Raw genomic sequence first — 18,107 nt, forward strand, 5'->3', positions numbered from 1 at the left:
GATAAGAAATACTAACTCCAAAAAGAAATTGTAGATGTGCTGACTGCTAAGAGGAGATGACCTTAAGGGACATGCATTTGCTTAACAGGAATATTTCTGGGGACATTCCGTCAGCAACTACTTGGTCAAGTGGAACTAGTAAGGCAATTCTTGATTACTGTTTTGTGTCTGTAAATTTATTACCAGAAATACTGAGAATGGAGGTGGTGAAGACAAGTAAGAGTGATCATGAACACAACAACACCTTGCCTTCTTAATCCAATCCCAGAAGAAAAATGGGTGACACATTTCAGCACATTATTCAACAAGCTGAATAATCACTTAGGTGATCTAAGTATGGGATGCACAGTGAAAGCCCCTTGGAAGTTTCCCTACAAAGCCAATGAAATTCTTCATCTCATAAAAAACATCATTATATCGCAAGCTCCCGGCCCTGATGGGATTTCAAATGAGCTAATGAAAGAAGCCCCAGAACACTGGGCGGAGTTTTATGAAAACCTATTTAACAGGATATTTACAATGTGCAAAATACCTAATTCATGGAAATTAGCTATCATGATGCCCATTTTCAAACAAGGGGACAGACACACACTGGTGAATTATAGGCAAATCACCTTGTTAGATGGGGTCGGCAAAATCTTTGCGATGGTCATGCTGGTTAGATTAAGGGAATGGCTAAAATCATCAAATGCCATAGACAAAAGACAAACAGGTTTTGTTGAGGAAGTTGGCTGCAATTTAAATGTATTGCTTTTAAACCTGTTAAAACACTGCTTTGAACAAAAAAAAGAGAAAACGTATACAGCCAGCATACACCTGAGTCAAGCCTTTGACAGTATTGACTGCGACATGCTGTGGGAGAAACTAGGGATCAAAGGATGCCCCAATGATCTTCTCGAAGTCATCCGAGAACTGTTTCAGGTAAAACTTGATCAATTGGGGAACCTATCGAGAGTCATCGAAATGTTCAAAGGGTTAAAGCAGGGTTGCCCACTCGCAGCAACACTGTTCAACTCCTGTATTGAGGATATAATAGAGGTCTTGTCCGCCGATACTACTTTCCCTCCAAAGGTTAATGGGGAAATTGTAGGGTGGCTACTCTACACGAACGACTTGGTCCTACAAGAACAGACCAAGTTTGTGGATAATGGACAAAGAGAAACTCTACCCGGTAAGTGAACACAAATATCTTGGAGTCGTTATAAACGTTCTTAAAAGTGAAAAACCCTGGATTGAGAATGTGAGGAAAAAACTGCACCAATTGACAGTACAAGGTGTAGCCTTGAACAAACGCTTTGACAAGTTCTCACTAACTCCAATCCTAAAATATTATAAGCAAAAGGTTACTCCAGCAATCATATACAGAGCGGAAACAAATAGAGGACTCAGAGAAGAATTCTGGGTCCAGTGTGAGAGTTTCTTTTGGAAATGAATCCTAAATGTACCCAAATGTTTACCAATCCAAATAATCTGCCACGAGTTAGGCTTAAACTCACTATACTCAAAGATCATATGGAATAAACTCTCACTGTTCAGAAAAGTAATCACTGAAGTGTGTCCGCCACAATTTGAAATACGCAAAAAAAGAGAACATATCGAGGATGAATGGATAGTTAAGCTATGGAAAACTGAGAGCGTTAACTATCTCTCTTATCTCGGTACATCAAAAGAAGCCCTATGTAATAATCCGACCTTAGTAAAGAAAATAATATGGGCTGATGATTGTAGGAAAACAGAGGAAAAGGGATCTTCCTCGAAAATCCACACATTATCTAGAAAAAATACTGGTTTATCAAATATGTCAAAAAGATATCTGACTAAATTTCCCAACAATATTGGGAGGTCACTATTGTTAAGACTAAGATTGAACATATTACATAACAATACAACCTTGAAAAGATACAACAAAGAAGTGGTTGACGATTGTTGCCTATGTGGGCAGAAAGAAGAATCATTAAAACATCTGGTGTTATTCTGTCCAAATTTAAAGGATTTATGATCGATTCACTTCCTTCCTGTGCACTGACATATTGTGGGTCTAGATGCCGAAGAGTGGTGGAAAAGGATATATGAAGCAGACAATTTGAGAACTAATTATGCTACAGTGAACATTTTGACAGCAGTATTGTTGAAATTGAAGGAAAACACAGAAAAAAACATACAGAAGTGTGGAGTAGAGTGAGAGAAAACTGACAAACATATGTTTAACACTTGAAGGAAACTTAGGTTCTAAAAAACATTCTGGACTCACTTGCGAGAAAATTCAAAAATATGGATATTTTTAAACTTGAGCTAAAACTTTGTAATAGACTAAATGCTAATAAAAAAGAAATTGGAATTAATGAGGTACTCTAGTTTGCTGCGTCATGGTGGGTTAGCATTTTGAAGGAGGGATTGCATTAGAGAGTTAAAGCAAATGCCATGCTGCACTAGTTGGCATGTAGAACCTGAGATCTTGCTAGGAGCTGAGAGTTCCCTAGGAGATAAGCTGAACTGCATATTTGTAAAGGGCAGCCTCAGACAGAGAAAGTGAGTGAGATTCCATTCTAGGGTCTGGAGAGACAGAGTCAGATTGTAGCTTTTGCCATAACGTAAGAGTGAGACACATCACACACGGATGCCAGGCCCCTACTTGGCGGTCCTGCCTGAGGAACCTTTTTGTAACTAGAGGAGGTCTACCAAATTACATACTCATCCAACATCTGACAGAAAGTGTGTTTCTGCGCTATGTGCAAGTCGTTACAAGAGGGAGACTGGGTTCTTTTATGGAGCTGACATCTTCTAGCATAGATCAGGATTCACATGCTTTCTGAGGACTATGACTGATTCTAGAATGACATAGGGGATACTTAGCCCAAAACACTGAAACCAAAGTGAGAGATCTGTACTGAAAATAAAGGCATACCAAATGCAGAAACCCATGCCCTCTTAAAAAGCTCTGACAATTTACCTTACTGTTAAACTTACTCACATCTGAGACACAACATTCTGACACTCTTCCATGTGAAGCCATTAAATGCAAATCTAACCTCTGACTGTTTACATTTGTTTTTCTTTATTAGTGTTATTATGGTTAATTAAAACCTTATAACACAATTAAAACATACAATTAAAAACCAACATGAGCCTATATACAATTAAAATTGCAAGAAAAGAGAAACAATAAAAAGATCAAAAAGATGCTTATAGTGGCAGATTGTCAGTGGCAAATTGTCACAGGAATCACACATACCCAGTGTGGTTACACAGTACTAGGGGTTCCTTCGGATAACTGACAAACAGTATCAATATGGCAGAAGAGAGAACGCTTGCGTATAGCGATGACTACATGGCAGCGCTAATGAAGGCTATCTCCATTTTGAATCATTCAGACATTGAAGACCTTACACCCCAGCCTAATGAATGGGATGAACTGATACAAATTAAAAAAAGACTAATCTGCACCGAACTGCGTGGAGCAATAATGCTCGAGTACTTGAAAAACAAATCTCTCCCACAAGGGCTGACTGTACTTAATGAACCACGTTTATTTTTAGACAACAAAAAATTCAGCATACAGTGGAGCTATAATGCCAAACGCTGCGGTAGGGACTGGCTAATCATCATAATTGATACGGCTGAGGAGACATCGGAGAAAATCAAAATCGATTTCAAAAAGATTGAAGAAAATATGAAACAACTACTGTCACTAGACAATTTTAAATAAAGAATGGAGGAAATAGAAAAAGAGATTCAAGATTTCAAGTTAACGAACACACAAGAACATATTCAGAGGATGAACAAAGATCTAGCCCGCTTACACATGAAAGAGCTTTCCTGTATGTCAATACTAATTACCAGAATAAATCTTTACATCAAACCGGGCCCTCTAAGAACAACAGGAGGGTCTGTTTTAATAACACGTCATATAGCAAAAGCAACGACAGCAGTGACCCTGACGATGCAGGCGAAGGTACTTCAGCCCCGGTTCAGAAAACTCCAGCCATGGGTAGAGGCTAGCGCAACAAACGCCAAGGGAATGGTGGACGCCGAGCCAATACTCTGGCTTTTTTATACCAAGGCCAGAATCGCAGTTCATGGAACGACGGAAGCAAACAGACCAAAAGTGGGAATCGCTTTTAGTGAATCTCTCTAACTACCATCCTACTCTAATTGAACAACAGGTCCTCAATAAAGGATTGGGGTTTGTTATCTCAAAACAACACAATCCCTTTGAATTCCAGATAGACTTCAACACATTTCTTAGGAAAATCCATCTTAAAGAATATTTTGAGCACAGTGATTCAGATCCCATCGAAAGGACTACCAACCCTAATGGTCTACGTAATCCTTCTACTTTCTGCCCTCCGAACCACAGTCACTCACCAGAATCTTAGGTTTTTGAAAGAAAAGTTCTAGTGGACATCACCAGACTGGAGAAGAATCAATCCAAAGCTTTCCATAACTTTAGTAAACTTGAACTGGGTGCCTTTCAATCTTTGGCCAACAACACTAACATCTTGATTAAAATGGCTGATAAAGGTGGTGCGATAGTGATCCTCAACAGGGAAGATTACTTTAAGGAATGTGAAGGCCAACTCTCTGACACCCATCACTTTATGCCACTTGTTGAAGACCCAACTATAACTCTGCAACTACTGATTACCAACAAAGTCTCAAAAGCAAGGGATCGCAGATGGATATCTAAGCAAGAATCAGAGTTCCTCATCAACACTAAACCTACCATCCCCACATTCTATTGTCTCCCCAAAATTCACAAGACGCTCACTAAACCACCTGGGAGACCCACAGTGGCAGGAATTTATTCTCAAGGATCATGTGAAAAAGATGACATCCTATCTAAAAGACTCTACAGATGCCATCAATCAGTTTGAGAATCTTGCTTATGACCCTGAGACTTCTCTGCTGCTGGGCCTGGATATCGTATCTCTTTATACGAATATTCCCCAGCAGGCTACCTTGGAAACTATTGAAGATATCCTACTGACGAGAGAAGACCCTGACCCTGTGCCAACCTCTTTTCTCATCTGGTTCATCGAGATGGCTCTCACAAAAAACGACTTTGAATTCAATGGTAGATTCTACCAGTGAGTGGAAGGCACCGCCATGGGGGCCACCATGGCTCCGAGCTTGGCCAATTTATTTGTGGAGATTGTTTAGAAAAAACATATATACAGCGAGACCAATCCCTTTAAACAGTACATCACCATGTGGAAGCAGTATATTAATGATATATTGGTCATCTGGGAGGGGCCGCTAGAGACAGCGAAATAATTTTTTCAGTGTCTGAACAGCCTTAACCGGCACCTTCAATGCACTTTGACCAGCGACAAGTTCTCCACCTATTTCCTTGACCTGTCCATTTTTCACCAGCAGGGAGTACTTAAGATCAAACCTTTTCACAAACCAACCAACAAGAATTCACTTTTGGATTATTCTAGTCACAATGTTAAACATCTCAGGGACAATCTCCTGTTTGGACAATTCTTGCACCTGAAAAGAAACAGCTCCAATAACACTACCTACGAATCTGAAGCAAGAACACTGACCGAGAAACTTTGCCAACGGGGCTACCTTAATAAATTGGTGAAGAAAGCGGCTAAACAGGACTTTAACAACCATAGGGATGCTCTACTGTAAGAAAAACTGAAGAAGGAACCAGAGAATAGGTTGGTATGTGTCAACACCTTCACTGACCAGAGCATGACAATCAAATCCATAATACAAAAACACTGGAACATCTTTGAAGCAAAAGAGGAACCCATGCCCCAACCTATCTTTGCTTTTAATAAAAGCACTTCTATCGTGAATAGGGTTAGCAGCAGTAAGCGTAAAACTAAACTTATCCCTCAGCCGAGCATCACTGCCATGTGGGGTATGTAACCTATCAATAAGCTGGTCCGATAGCACAGCGAGTAGAACTCTCGCTTTGATATCTGTGCAGAGCCTGCTGACGGAGCGAATCCCAACAGGGCCAAACTCAGCCTTTCATCCTTCCGAGGTCGATAAATGAGCATCACACACCGTGGGTAATAATAAGCAGCTCTCAGATACCTGAGGGTTTGTAGCACTATATAAATACTAAATTATTATTATTATTATTATTATTATTATTATTATTATTATTATTATTATTATTATTATTATTATTATTATCATCATCGTTGGACACCACCCTTGCAGCAATTGTGGGATATGTAAACTCACTAAGAAGACAACACAGGTTGACATTGGTACCAACAGACCTTGGCAACAGAAAACGATGACCAACTGCAACACCAACCATGTGGTATACCTCATTCGCTGTAAATGTGGCTTACCCTACATGGGCAAGACCACCAGAAGGGCGAAAACTAGAATTTTCAAGCACAGAAGTTGTTTAAAGAACAAAATCGAAAACGCTCCCATGGTTAAACATTTTATGGCCATGCAACATGACTTCGAAGATTTTACATGGACTATTCTACAAACATCTAGAGGAGCCCCGGGTACCAACACAGATCTCAAATTACTCAAATTAGAACAACAGATGATTTTTTAGAATAAGAAGTGATCTCAACGGCCTGAATGAATCGATCGAATGGCATAAAATTAGGAACTGAGACTAGTCAGGCAGATAGTGATGGTGCTAGGACCTTCTTTACTAACGATTTATGACATGCTGACCACCACATTATGCAGAGGCATTATCTTTTTCTAGGAGAAGGGGGATTCCCCCCACATTTTTTTCACGTTAATAGGTGGGTTTCAAGTTTCCATCGATGACCTGGGAAAGGTTGATTATCTGAATGAAGTGTTCATTTGTCTGTTGGGGATCAAGGGCATTCCCTTGGACTCGTCAGTTACTATAAATAGGTTTTTCAATATGCACCCAACGATTAGGTCACACAGTATGAGTTGAGCTCCCATTTATGACGTGTATTGTACTGGTTACTTGTTAACTACACGCATTTGGTCTCTTGTACTCTGTGGATAGAACGTGTCCCAGTTACGTTCTGAACTCTGTCTCGCTGTCTATGATCAGTCTACTAATTGTGGATTTCATTAATGCGTTTCTCAGAGCAAGGAACTATTGCTGACCCTTGATTTCTTAATTGTGATTTACCCTTGATTGCATTTTTTTAGGGTAATCCGCAAAATGAACATGTCCACATTTGACAGTCCACCCACTTGCACAGTTGGTATTGAAGGCCCCTACATTTTAGGGACATACCGCACCACAAGCCATGCAGCGTTGTCAATTTCAAAATGACCGCCGTGTAATCCCTTTCGAGTCCCGTTCCATCGGTACCCTAGACAGTAACAAGGGACTCTGGTTAGCCCAGTTGCCCTAGCAACTACAACGCAGGTGCAAGGTTATCAGTTTTCGGCACTCATCACGCCTGCTAGTAGTCCCACACTCTTAAATCAAAGACATCATGAGGATCCCTCCATGCCATCCTTTCAACCACATCTGAAGTAAGGCTCCATTTCACTGATTGTCTAGCACTCATGCTACTACGGCAGTTCTAGCGAAACGGCACGTTGTAGCCCTAACGGCACGGTATTATATCAAACAATCTTTTTCTCCCTCAGCGAGGGTGCTGAACTTTGTGAACGGCTGTCCACTCCAACACTGTGAGCCCTGCCTATTTGCTTGTCCATTTAAGGTACATATTTTTTTATTTATTGTGTGCTGACCTTTTAAAGTACACAGCCACTGAATGTGAAGCTTTCCTTACTGATCTCTATTCACCGCTCTTCTATCACTAGAAAGAATGGTGCTACATCTGTAGCACTACAGTGAAGTTGTCATCCGAGACATGTCTGTTCCACTGCACACCCATAATTGGCCTGCCTACATGGCAGACAGATCACTTAAGGTTTTGTCTCTTGAGTTACCTAATATTTGATTTACTTAAGATTTTATTTTCCTGAATATTGTGATCTAGAGTGAGTGTTACATTTGGAGCTTTTACCATTCCACCTACAGGCCACTTAGCCCTGATCTTTTGCTGAGGACCGTTTATAGAGGTTCACCCATCCTTCACCTACACTAGGACCCTGGTGCCACCTCCTCACCATTTCAATGGACTCCTACAACTTTGGAGGTGGGTCCCCCATTTACTTTGCCACTTACCAACAGCGATGTTGTCTCTGTCTGCCCTATCCGTGTTGACCTCTGGTACTGCGAGCGACTGAAAGGCTATCTTTTTTGCTTTTCTTGCAGCTATGCTCAAGGTGTATTGTTTCACCCTTCTACTTCTCAATTTTCGAGTTGTACGCCCCCATAAGAACCGTCTTAGGGTAATTAGACGCCTTTGGATTTTGGTTCACGGTCTATTTATGTTCCATTCAAGATGTATACAGCATCTTTAGCCGACAAAGTCTCCCTTTCTTTTACTCATGACACGTCTTGTCCTTTGTCCACGCAAACTGATTGCTGAAAAGGAATTTGTTTTGAAGGTTTTTTCTCCTGAAGAAAGTTCTGTATTTATGACACCAAGGAACTGAAACGTGTCGAGACTGTATTACTCTGTACACTATCAGAGTCTTTGAATCTCAGTTGTTAACTCATTGAGAATTGTATACAGTGATTTACCACTGAGCTTTTTCAAAATTGACTGCTTGAACACTAGTCCCTAATAGGCTTTATGTTATTGTATTCTTATGTCCTGCAGTGTGTATTATACTTTTTGTACCTTTGTTGTTAATTCACATTTTGGATGATTTAATACTTGTTTTATCCATGTTCTAATTTATTAAACTTTTGTGGGTTTTATGCAATTTTAATATTTTTTTTCTCCCCCTGACCTGTCCACCTTTGTTCTATTTCTCTTTATATTGAAAATAATAAAAAAGATACCATAAAAATATGCCCTAAAGTCCTCCCGATAACATTTCTCTAAGAAGAAATACATTAAGTTTACAATGTCTGGATATACTGCTTGAGACAATGGGTCTTCGTAAAACAGCAATATACAACCTCTTGTAAAACACCGCAATAATCCCTTACTTTATCTCATGTTGCATGTTAAAATAATTTCTGTACAATTAAATATGATTTTCATACAATTAGCCGAGGTAACATCAAGAACTTTCAAACAGTTACTGAATTTTACCCATATGTAATATAGAGTGAAATTCAATGTTGTAGAGTTACCTGAGAATGTAAGAGTTCAGGATTGGTCTGAAGTAATATTATCAATTTCATGTCTTAATCTAAGATAACCTTTTTTATTAATATCCATTAAAATCCACCAATTTCATACATCTGGTTAATAGGTGTCTAGATGTTAAATGTTACATGTATTTGTACCACGCACCGTCACCAAGGGAAATGCCCCCAGGCGCTCAGGCGGATCTGTAAATGATAAAGGTGGGATTGGTTAGTAAGGTGAAGAAGGGAGTAGGATAGTGAGAGGAGTGGTGTTCTGTTGGCGGCTTCAACTCAGTATACACCGGGTGTTGAGCTTTGGTGCGGGTATCGGATCGGATCGGAGTCAGTCCGCGTGTGCTGTTGTTCCGGCTTATGTGTAGTTGCAGTGTTGTGAAGTGCGTGCGGCTTGTTGTGCGAGAGATGGTTGTGTGAGTTTTTTGAGTGAGATAAGTATGCAGAGTATGGGCTTATATTTGTTAGTGGGTTACGTGGGGACGCGGCGCAGGCCAGTGTCCAGGACTCCATCCAGGTGTGGTCATGCCAACATTCATACTTCTATCTAGATGCGGCGCAGGCCAGAGTTTAGAGATCCGTCCAGGTGTGGGCATGCTAACACTCACAGCTCCATCCGAACGCCACGCAGGCTGGTGTTCACAACTCCAAGTGTGGCACATGCTAGCATTCACGTTTTTTCTAGGCGTGGGCATGTTATCCTTCAATAAATCCTATCCAGATGTGACGCAGGTCAACGTCTATCTAGGTGCGTCTGCTGGTCTGGATAAGTTTGTCCGGTATGTACGAGTGGGAGAGTCACTTGAAGGCTTTCGTCTGGGTCTAGGTATGTGGTCAGTCTCTGCGGCCTTCCTTTGTGGCTATTTTCCATGATGTCTTATGCTCTGTCGAGTGGTTGGTTCTTTGGTTTGAGTGTTTGTCCAATTTGAGGGTGGCCGAGGTTGGAGTTATTTTCATCATTGTTTTAATGTCTGGGCATTCTAGTGTGTCTTCCTTGTGGTTACGCTTTGAAGAGCCATGATTTGAGGAGTTTCCTGAATGCTAGGTGGTTTGTTGTGTTCCGTACATTCTTAGGTAGGTCATTCCAGGTTTTGGGTGCCTGGTGAGAGAAAGACGATCCTCCAAGTTTTTTTCTGCTGTAGGGTTTTGGTTCCAGGCGTATGTCGGTGCTTGATCTTAGTGTTCTTGTCGGTTGATGTAGGTGTAGTTTGTCAGTTAGGAATTCTGCGCCTTGTTTGTGTATTGCTCTGTGCGTGATGCACATGGCCTTGAACTTTATGTGTTGTTTCAGTGGTAGCCAGTGCAATATTTTTAGAGCGGGTGTGATGTGTTCTCTTCTGGGTAGCTTGAGGAGGAGTCTGGCTGCTGCATTTTGTATGCGTTGCAGTTTTTTTAGAAGTCGTTCGGGCATGCCCAGCTATAGGCTATTGGCATAGTCTACTCTGGACATGATCGAGCGATGATGGTAAGTGTTTTGTTGGCGAACGGCAGGAACGGTAGGATCTTTTTTCCTGCTCACAGGAGGAAGAAACATTTCTTGATTACCGTGTTTACTTGTGGCTCCAGAGTGAGATTGTTATCCATCAGGACCCCTATGTTTTTTACAGTTGATGATGGTTCTGGTGTGGTGCCGAGCTCTCTTGGCCAGGGGATGTAGTTGATGTCTCCTCCCTTTTTTGAAACAATCATTATCTCTATTTTTTGCCTGGGTTGATTTTGAGATGGTTGAGGTTCATCCAGTTGAATATGTCACGAAGGCAATTCTCTAGTGTGGTGTTTTCTTCTCGGGTGTCTTGTATGTTGAAGATTATTTGAGTACCGTTGGCGTAGTTGTAGCATGTGAGGCTGTGTTTTTTGATGAGTTTGATTAATAGGTACATGTAGATGTTGAACAGAAGCGGGGAGAAGTATGATCATTGTGGTACTCTGCACATGGAGACTCTGGGTTTGGATTTACAAGGTTTCATCCATATTGTTTCTGTTCTATTTGTTAGGAAGGATTTGATCCATAGTAGGGCAGTGTCTGTTATCACTAGTCCTTCTAGTGTCTTTATGAGGATGGCGTGGTTGACAGTGTCGAAGGCTGCAGACAGATCAAGGAGAATCAGGGCGGTGCTGTTGTCTGAGTCTGCGTTTGTTTTTAGGTTCTCCCATATTGAGAGGAGAGCTGATTCTGTTCCTCTCATAGGTCTGAAGCCAACTTGTGCCTGGTCTAGTAGGCAATGCTCTTCTATGAATTCTTGGGTTATTTGGTAGACGTACGTTTCTAGCAGTTTGGCTATGTAGGGTATGTTGGAGATGGGTCTGTAGTTAGATAAGTCCTCTACGTTTCCTGTTGTGTCTTTGAGTAGCGGCTTGATGTAAGCCGATTTGAAGGCCTGCGGTACTTAACCTGTCTCAATATCATTGCTACAAAATCTGCACAACTTTGTAGGATACAGGATCCCTGTCCAAGACCCAGTGCGGGAAAGAGTAGGGAGTAAGTCTAATCTGAGCATCATCAAATACCTTCCTAACTTGTTAACGTACAAATTAGTAAAATAGGTGGAGGGTGAACCCACAGGCAGACTTTGGGTAACGTAAGAGGCATACTTTTAAAATTTTCTCACAATAGGTATTAGATGGAAGTATCTTTGGAAGTGATATTTATTGAATGATCAGAATGAAATAGACAGAATTCTTACTTAGATATTGAGGGGGCATATCAGTCAGAAGCTGAAGCGAGACAGTCTTTAACCTTGCTATGGTTGAAAGCTTTACACACATTTACCTAAATCAGATCTAGATATAGTGCTACAATATACTTGCCTCTACCTAAATAAAAGTGTTAGACTTAAACCCCCGAAAATATTCATGTAGTTTTTTGTACTTTACCAGAGAAGTTCTGTTATGTTGTATTATGTTGATTTATACTGTGCACCGCTGCCATTTGCATGGTTCCAGGCGCGCATAAAACACCAGAGAAACCCATTAAGCATGTGTATTTGCTACATTGCACAGCTCTAGCACGCTTTGCTTTGTCTCATTTAGGTTTTATTAGACTGAGTGTCATACTGGGTCTATATGATTTCCATGATGTCCAGTAGATTAATAGCTTATTCTGCAGCCTTCAGACATGTTGCATGAAATATAATTAAGATAAATGACAAACAATAAAGGTAATGGAATGCCTGAAGAAAGGTAACACATTCCCAATATATATATATATATATATATATATATATATATATATATATATATATATATATATATATATATATATATATGATGGGGATGATGTTTCTTTAGCTTTCTTCCCTGACTCACCGTTCAGCCTGTTCTCCAAATATTTTAGGACTGCAGTTAGATGCTAAATAAGTCCCAGTCCCAGAATGAGTGGGGAGTACTATTTGGCACCCGGAAAAAATATCACTGCATCATTGATGTTTGGGAGAAAATATTAATATATACTATATAATAATATCAACACTCGCTTACTGAATCGCAAGTGGTGATAAGTGTACCTTTGTTTACCTAAGATTTAAATGAATGTAATATTTGAAGGAATGATTATCCCAATTTCCTTATTCTGTCCAGACGCAAAGGGGAGGGGTGGAAGTATTGTTAATTATTTTAAATATATAAATACAATTTTGGACACAATCTCAACCATTCGGTTTTGTATCAATGCTATTGGATGGAAAGAAAGATACTAAGGTAGCCAAAGGGTGTGCCCCATCTATGGGACAGAGGGCGTTTCACACGTAAACCAGTGCAAAACATCATCTGTGCAATACACTGAAGGGGAAAGGGACACGACAGTTGAACAGGAAGACAGGGGGGGAGTAAGGGGATGTCAATGAACGGGGGTTCCCAGAGTGTGCTCCAGAGAGCTAGTAGGGGGTAGGGGAGGTGGGAAAGAGCACAGGGAATCAAATAACTCCCAATGCACAAGAGTGCATTCTTTTTCCAGTGCCACGGAGTCTCATCGCAAAGGGACTGGCAAAAGGGATAACGATTGCACATATCACTCTGAACCTGCCATAGACCAGTGCCCCTGTATGCAGGTGCAATACTAGCTACATGCTTAACTGTACACATGTGCTCATTTTCCCAAAAGCGGTAATTGCACGTAAAGGATGGCCAACTGTAGCACGTACGGCCTGTTTGGTCCCCTGTATCCGATGTTCCTCATTCATAAATGTAGTGGGAAAAAAGAGTAAAAAGAAACAGCTGACATAACCCTTACTATTTAATGATACTCTCCAAAGCATGTAAGTACTGCCTGAAAACTAACTTTTGCCACCAGCATTTATAAAGGAATCCTATGCAATGGCCCTGCTTATAGCAAGTGCTAAAAGAATGTGGATTTCATAGGAATCTGTTTGTTTTAAGCCTGAATGAATATGTGACGGAGACATAAAGCATGGTTCTTTTGCAGGTGCAGCAGAAAAGAAGAGAAACGTATTGCCCCTTCCTTCTGTCACTCCACCTCAAACAAGTTTTTAAAATACCCAAGACTGGTGAAGCAAGTCTAAAGATTAATGTAACCCTTTTAAAGTTAATTGTCACACTTAATTTACTGCACTATTGCTTTTAGACATGAACCCCACATTCACAAACAGCGTGAAAAATGAAAGATTAAAAAACTATTGAAATTACCTTTGCTTTTTCATTTTATTGTCGGAAAGATTTTGATTATTGATCCTTCAGCATTGTGGGGATGGACTTTTTCTAAAGCATGGCTGCATAGAAGGTAAATCGCTAATTGCATTGTCCGGTTCTCTATGTTTCACCCACCATGTTATCATCTGTAAAGAGTCTCATTTTTCTCTGATGATTTACCCCCTCACCCTAACTTGCCAACAAATCAAGGGTCACACCCCAATCTGGGCCGGCCTAGATTACCACCCTTGTGCAATACTCATAAACTTCCTGCTGCAGGGGTACGCCACACACTGCACTAGGAGAAAAATATAGCTATGTGTTTTAATGCATTATACAGCACACTTTCTGTGAAAAATGGCCTAAAAGGCCAGAGCGTTTGCAATTGTTTTGTAGGGTAACACCAATCTAAAAAAAAAAATACATGCAAGTCACCAACAGTGCACAGTAACATCAATGCTTTCATTAATATAATGCTTTGCTATTAAAAATGCCATGCCACAATGAAAACATGTCCAACTGGCTGCACAATGTAGACCAGTCTAGACACGCAATAACATATTACAGTAAAGCATGCCAGGCCACATTTAGATGTACCTAGACTGGTTGCACCAAAATGCCAGTTGAAGCAATAACACATATCATGGTTACATTATCACAGGTGCTCAGAAAAATATACAATGCTGCAGTAAGAAATGCCAGTCTAGCCAGGTAATTACACTTAGCAGGACTGCTTTATCAGAGATGCCCAGCTAAAACAAGTCAAGCCAAATTAAGAAATGACTAGACCGGCTGCAACAAAATGCCTCTATAGTCACTAATACCACATATCATGCCTGCTTAGGCTGGACATGGATGTCCATTACGATTTATCGCACAATCACCGCCAACCCCCCCCCCCAACACATATCTCCTCTCCCTCCCACCCTGCCCCAAACCCCAAAATCAGCTTCTCGGCACAGAATTACCTCCACATCCCTTTTCCTTGTCTCAGTGCTTACGCAGGAGGCTCCTTGCTGGGATGAGCAAGAGTGGGACTAGGAGTAATGAAGATTACATGTAACCAAGCCAGGCATTAACTCCATGTCCCTCTTCCTCATCCCAGTACATGTTTATGAGTCAAAGTGCCTCATGCACAAGTACTGCGATGAGGAAGAATAGGGCTATGAGTAATGGAGATTTCCAATAAGTAATCAAGGAATTAAACACAAGTAGTGGAACAACACCATTGGGCTGACTGTGCTTCATCCCTCCCCCCAGCTCTTCCCCCATCTTCCCGTTAGATATTTTGCGCAATGTTGACTTGACCTGGCTGACCGACAGAGCTGTTGCAGACAGAACAGGACCCAGATGTTAAACAGCACCTGGGTTTCACGGTTAACAAAGGCCCAGCAATAACTAACATAAAGCATTTCACTGTTAGTACCTGCATTCAAACACATAATTCTTTAGGCAATTGAAATCTTGATGTGGGTTTAGCACTTGCATGCCAGGGAAGTGATTGGAAGGGTAGAGAGGGGACAGGAGACTGCTTATTCTCACAGCAGTCCATAAATGGGTGCTTTCAGACTTAAAGGAGAGAGTTAACTGCTTGTAACATTGAAGCTGCACTCGAATAGTCTCATTACAATGCATAAAGGAGTTAGATGCCCCACCGCCCGTGAAGTTAGAACCTCTCCCAACATTTGAAGTGTTAGCACATCCCCGAAATATAGGTTTTGTTGTTTGTCTGAACACAATCACACACATAATTCACCATACACGCACATCCAGCCACCCATACATTTAAGTGTGCATCCTTTCATCATACCAGGACACATGCATCCAGGTAGCCACCACCCACCCATACATTTAAGTGTGCACCTTTTCATCATACACTCACACAGACAGCCACCTATACATTTAAATGTGCACCCTTTCACCTAACAGGCACACTCAGGCAGCCACCAATCCATTTATGTGTGCACCCTTTCACCATACACTCGACATGCACACCCAGCCACCCATACATTAAGTGTGCACCCTTTCACCATACTGAGGCAGCCACCCATACATTTAATTGTGCACCCTTTCACCATACACTCACACAGGCGGCCACCTATACATTCAAGTGTACACCCTCCCACCATACACTCACACAGGCAGCCACCTATACATTTAAGTGTGCACCCTTTCACCATACAGGCACGCCCAGTCAGCCACCCATACATTTAAGCATGCACCCTTTCACCATCATTTTTTTTTTGAGTCATAGAGCTCCCCCGCCCCATTACATGTAGGCCTCCATGTCATGGGGGATCCCTTGGACTTTCAAAAAGAAATAGTTTATTTTTGTAGTCACGCTGCCTTCATACATAAATTATTCCTGTTACGTTGTAACAGAAATAATTTCATTTCTTTATGAAGGCAGAGCCCCCTCTCCACCTCACAGGACATGTGGTGGCCGGACCCCCCCCCCCACACAGCGTGGGGTGCAGGGGCCCCTGTTATGACAGTGGGGCCATTGGGGACAACAACAATGAAAATCCATACAGCTATGACACACACAACACCTGTGGGTGAAGTGTTGCAGGAAAGGAAGGAGGTAAATGTGGGTGGCAAACAGCGTGGACAGGATGTGGCATAAGACTGTCAAGCATGTACTGGAGGCTGGCGAGTGGGTCGAGCACCAGGCAGGTGGCTCAGTACAAAGGGAGGGAAGAGACAGTAAAAGGAAGGTGGAGTTTGGAGACAGTTGTGACAGAATCTTGTGAGCTAGTATGATCCTGGACTACCCTGAGCATTATTGCCAGGAAATCTTGGATCCTGATAGGAAGCCAGCAGAATTCTAGCATTCCAATATGAGTGCAAATAATGGAATAGGATGTGTTGTTTGAAGGTACATATTTGTATTTTTAACAAGTTAATCTCTGTCCAACCCGAACAATTGCTTATTTGAACAGCACATCCATCACAGGACCCGCAGTGGTCATTTGTTTTGGCATAGCATTGCTGCAGTGAATGTGTTTGCACATGATTAGTAATCATAAGGTTACCTTTCTTTTATTGTGTAAAGAGTGTATCGAATTCTGTTTCATCTCGATGTAGGAACCGAGATATCTGCAGTTTTTCAGTGAATTTAACAACGCTGGCGTTTACTTATTAGTGTCAGCCAAACAGATGCATGGGGCGCCAACACAATATGGATTCTGCTTTAAGGTACTTTAAGTTATTTGCCTATCTGTTTTTATAAAGTAAAATGCTATACGAAGTTACGCTTAAATTTGGAAGAGTATATATTTTTTAAATAACGTATGCATTGGAAAAACCTATTGCTGTCAAAACAAACAAAATGCTCTGCTTGTTTTCTGGTGGTATGCTGAGGACATGCACTAAGGGGAACATTAATAATGTGATGTGGCCTTCCAGCGCGACAAAGCAGAAGAGGCGAAGGACTTGAAACTGCTTTGTGCGGATGATGAAGAAAGTAGGACCTGCTGGGTGACAGCAATTAGAGTGTTTAAGGTAATATCTAATTTTCAATTCCTATCTGTTCAGTTATTTCTAAAATAATTATTTTCAGAACACAAAGAAGATAAATGTTTGCAGATGCATGCCTGTGGAAGACTTTGCAGTATTAGTCAGTTCACAGTATGTTATCTCCTGCAAAGCAAAAATGTTTCAGCCTAATGGATTAGCACCAGCCTGATATTGGTCGTCTATCAGAAAGTTGCATTAATTTATTTAATTTCCCTAAATATTTTAACAAACTAAGTGACAGTTCACATAGGATATCAATATTTGAGTATAATATTGCAATTGCTAAAAAGGGTGCTTATTTGGATACAGGAATAACGACATGCATGTACAAAATGTAGTTTTATAGTAAGGTCTAATTCAAATGGTTGCAAAATATTCCAATATATTTGCAATTGTGATAATGTGTGTGTTATACATCTTATTTCAGATGTATGATCTATACTTTTTTTCAACAGCCAGCAGTCACGACAGGATATATGGCAATAACATAGTGCTTACTTAATTGTCTAGAGAATTGTTTTCTTTATAAAATAGCCTCATCCGTTTTGTGTATCAATGAGATTGAAATATTACTTTTCAAATCTAGCAGAGAAATAGTCTTCCCCTATATGCAGGAAACATTTGCAAAAATAATGATTTATTAATTGTGTATTTTGAGTGGTGTTGACATATTTTGTCCTTATAACGCACGGGCTTGGCATCATGCGTCTAGCAGGTAGTCTAACCATTCGTCAAGATGTGGCATCAGATTCTCATGTACTCACACCATTTTTCTACTATTGCCATTATATGC

At 40.8% G+C, this 18,107-nt stretch overlaps 1 protein-coding gene across 1 annotated transcript in view; it reads left to right on the plus strand.

The window, feature by feature from the left end:
- GRB14 (growth factor receptor bound protein 14) overlaps positions 1–18,107 on the plus strand; it is a 1,091,974-nt gene that overhangs the window by 790,350 nt on the left and 283,517 nt on the right. The window contains exons 6-7 of the mRNA XM_069616312.1: positions 16,883–16,993; positions 17,204–17,299. Coding sequence (XP_069472413.1) covers positions 16,883–16,993; positions 17,204–17,299 — 207 coding nt within the window. The remainder of the gene's footprint in view (positions 1–16,882; positions 16,994–17,203; positions 17,300–18,107) is intronic.

This window comes from Ambystoma mexicanum, chromosome 9, assembly GCF_040938575.1.
Source record: "Ambystoma mexicanum isolate Mex_15411 chromosome 9, UKY_AmexF1_1, whole genome shotgun sequence".
Lineage (NCBI taxonomy): Eukaryota > Metazoa > Chordata > Amphibia > Caudata > Ambystomatidae > Ambystoma > Ambystoma mexicanum.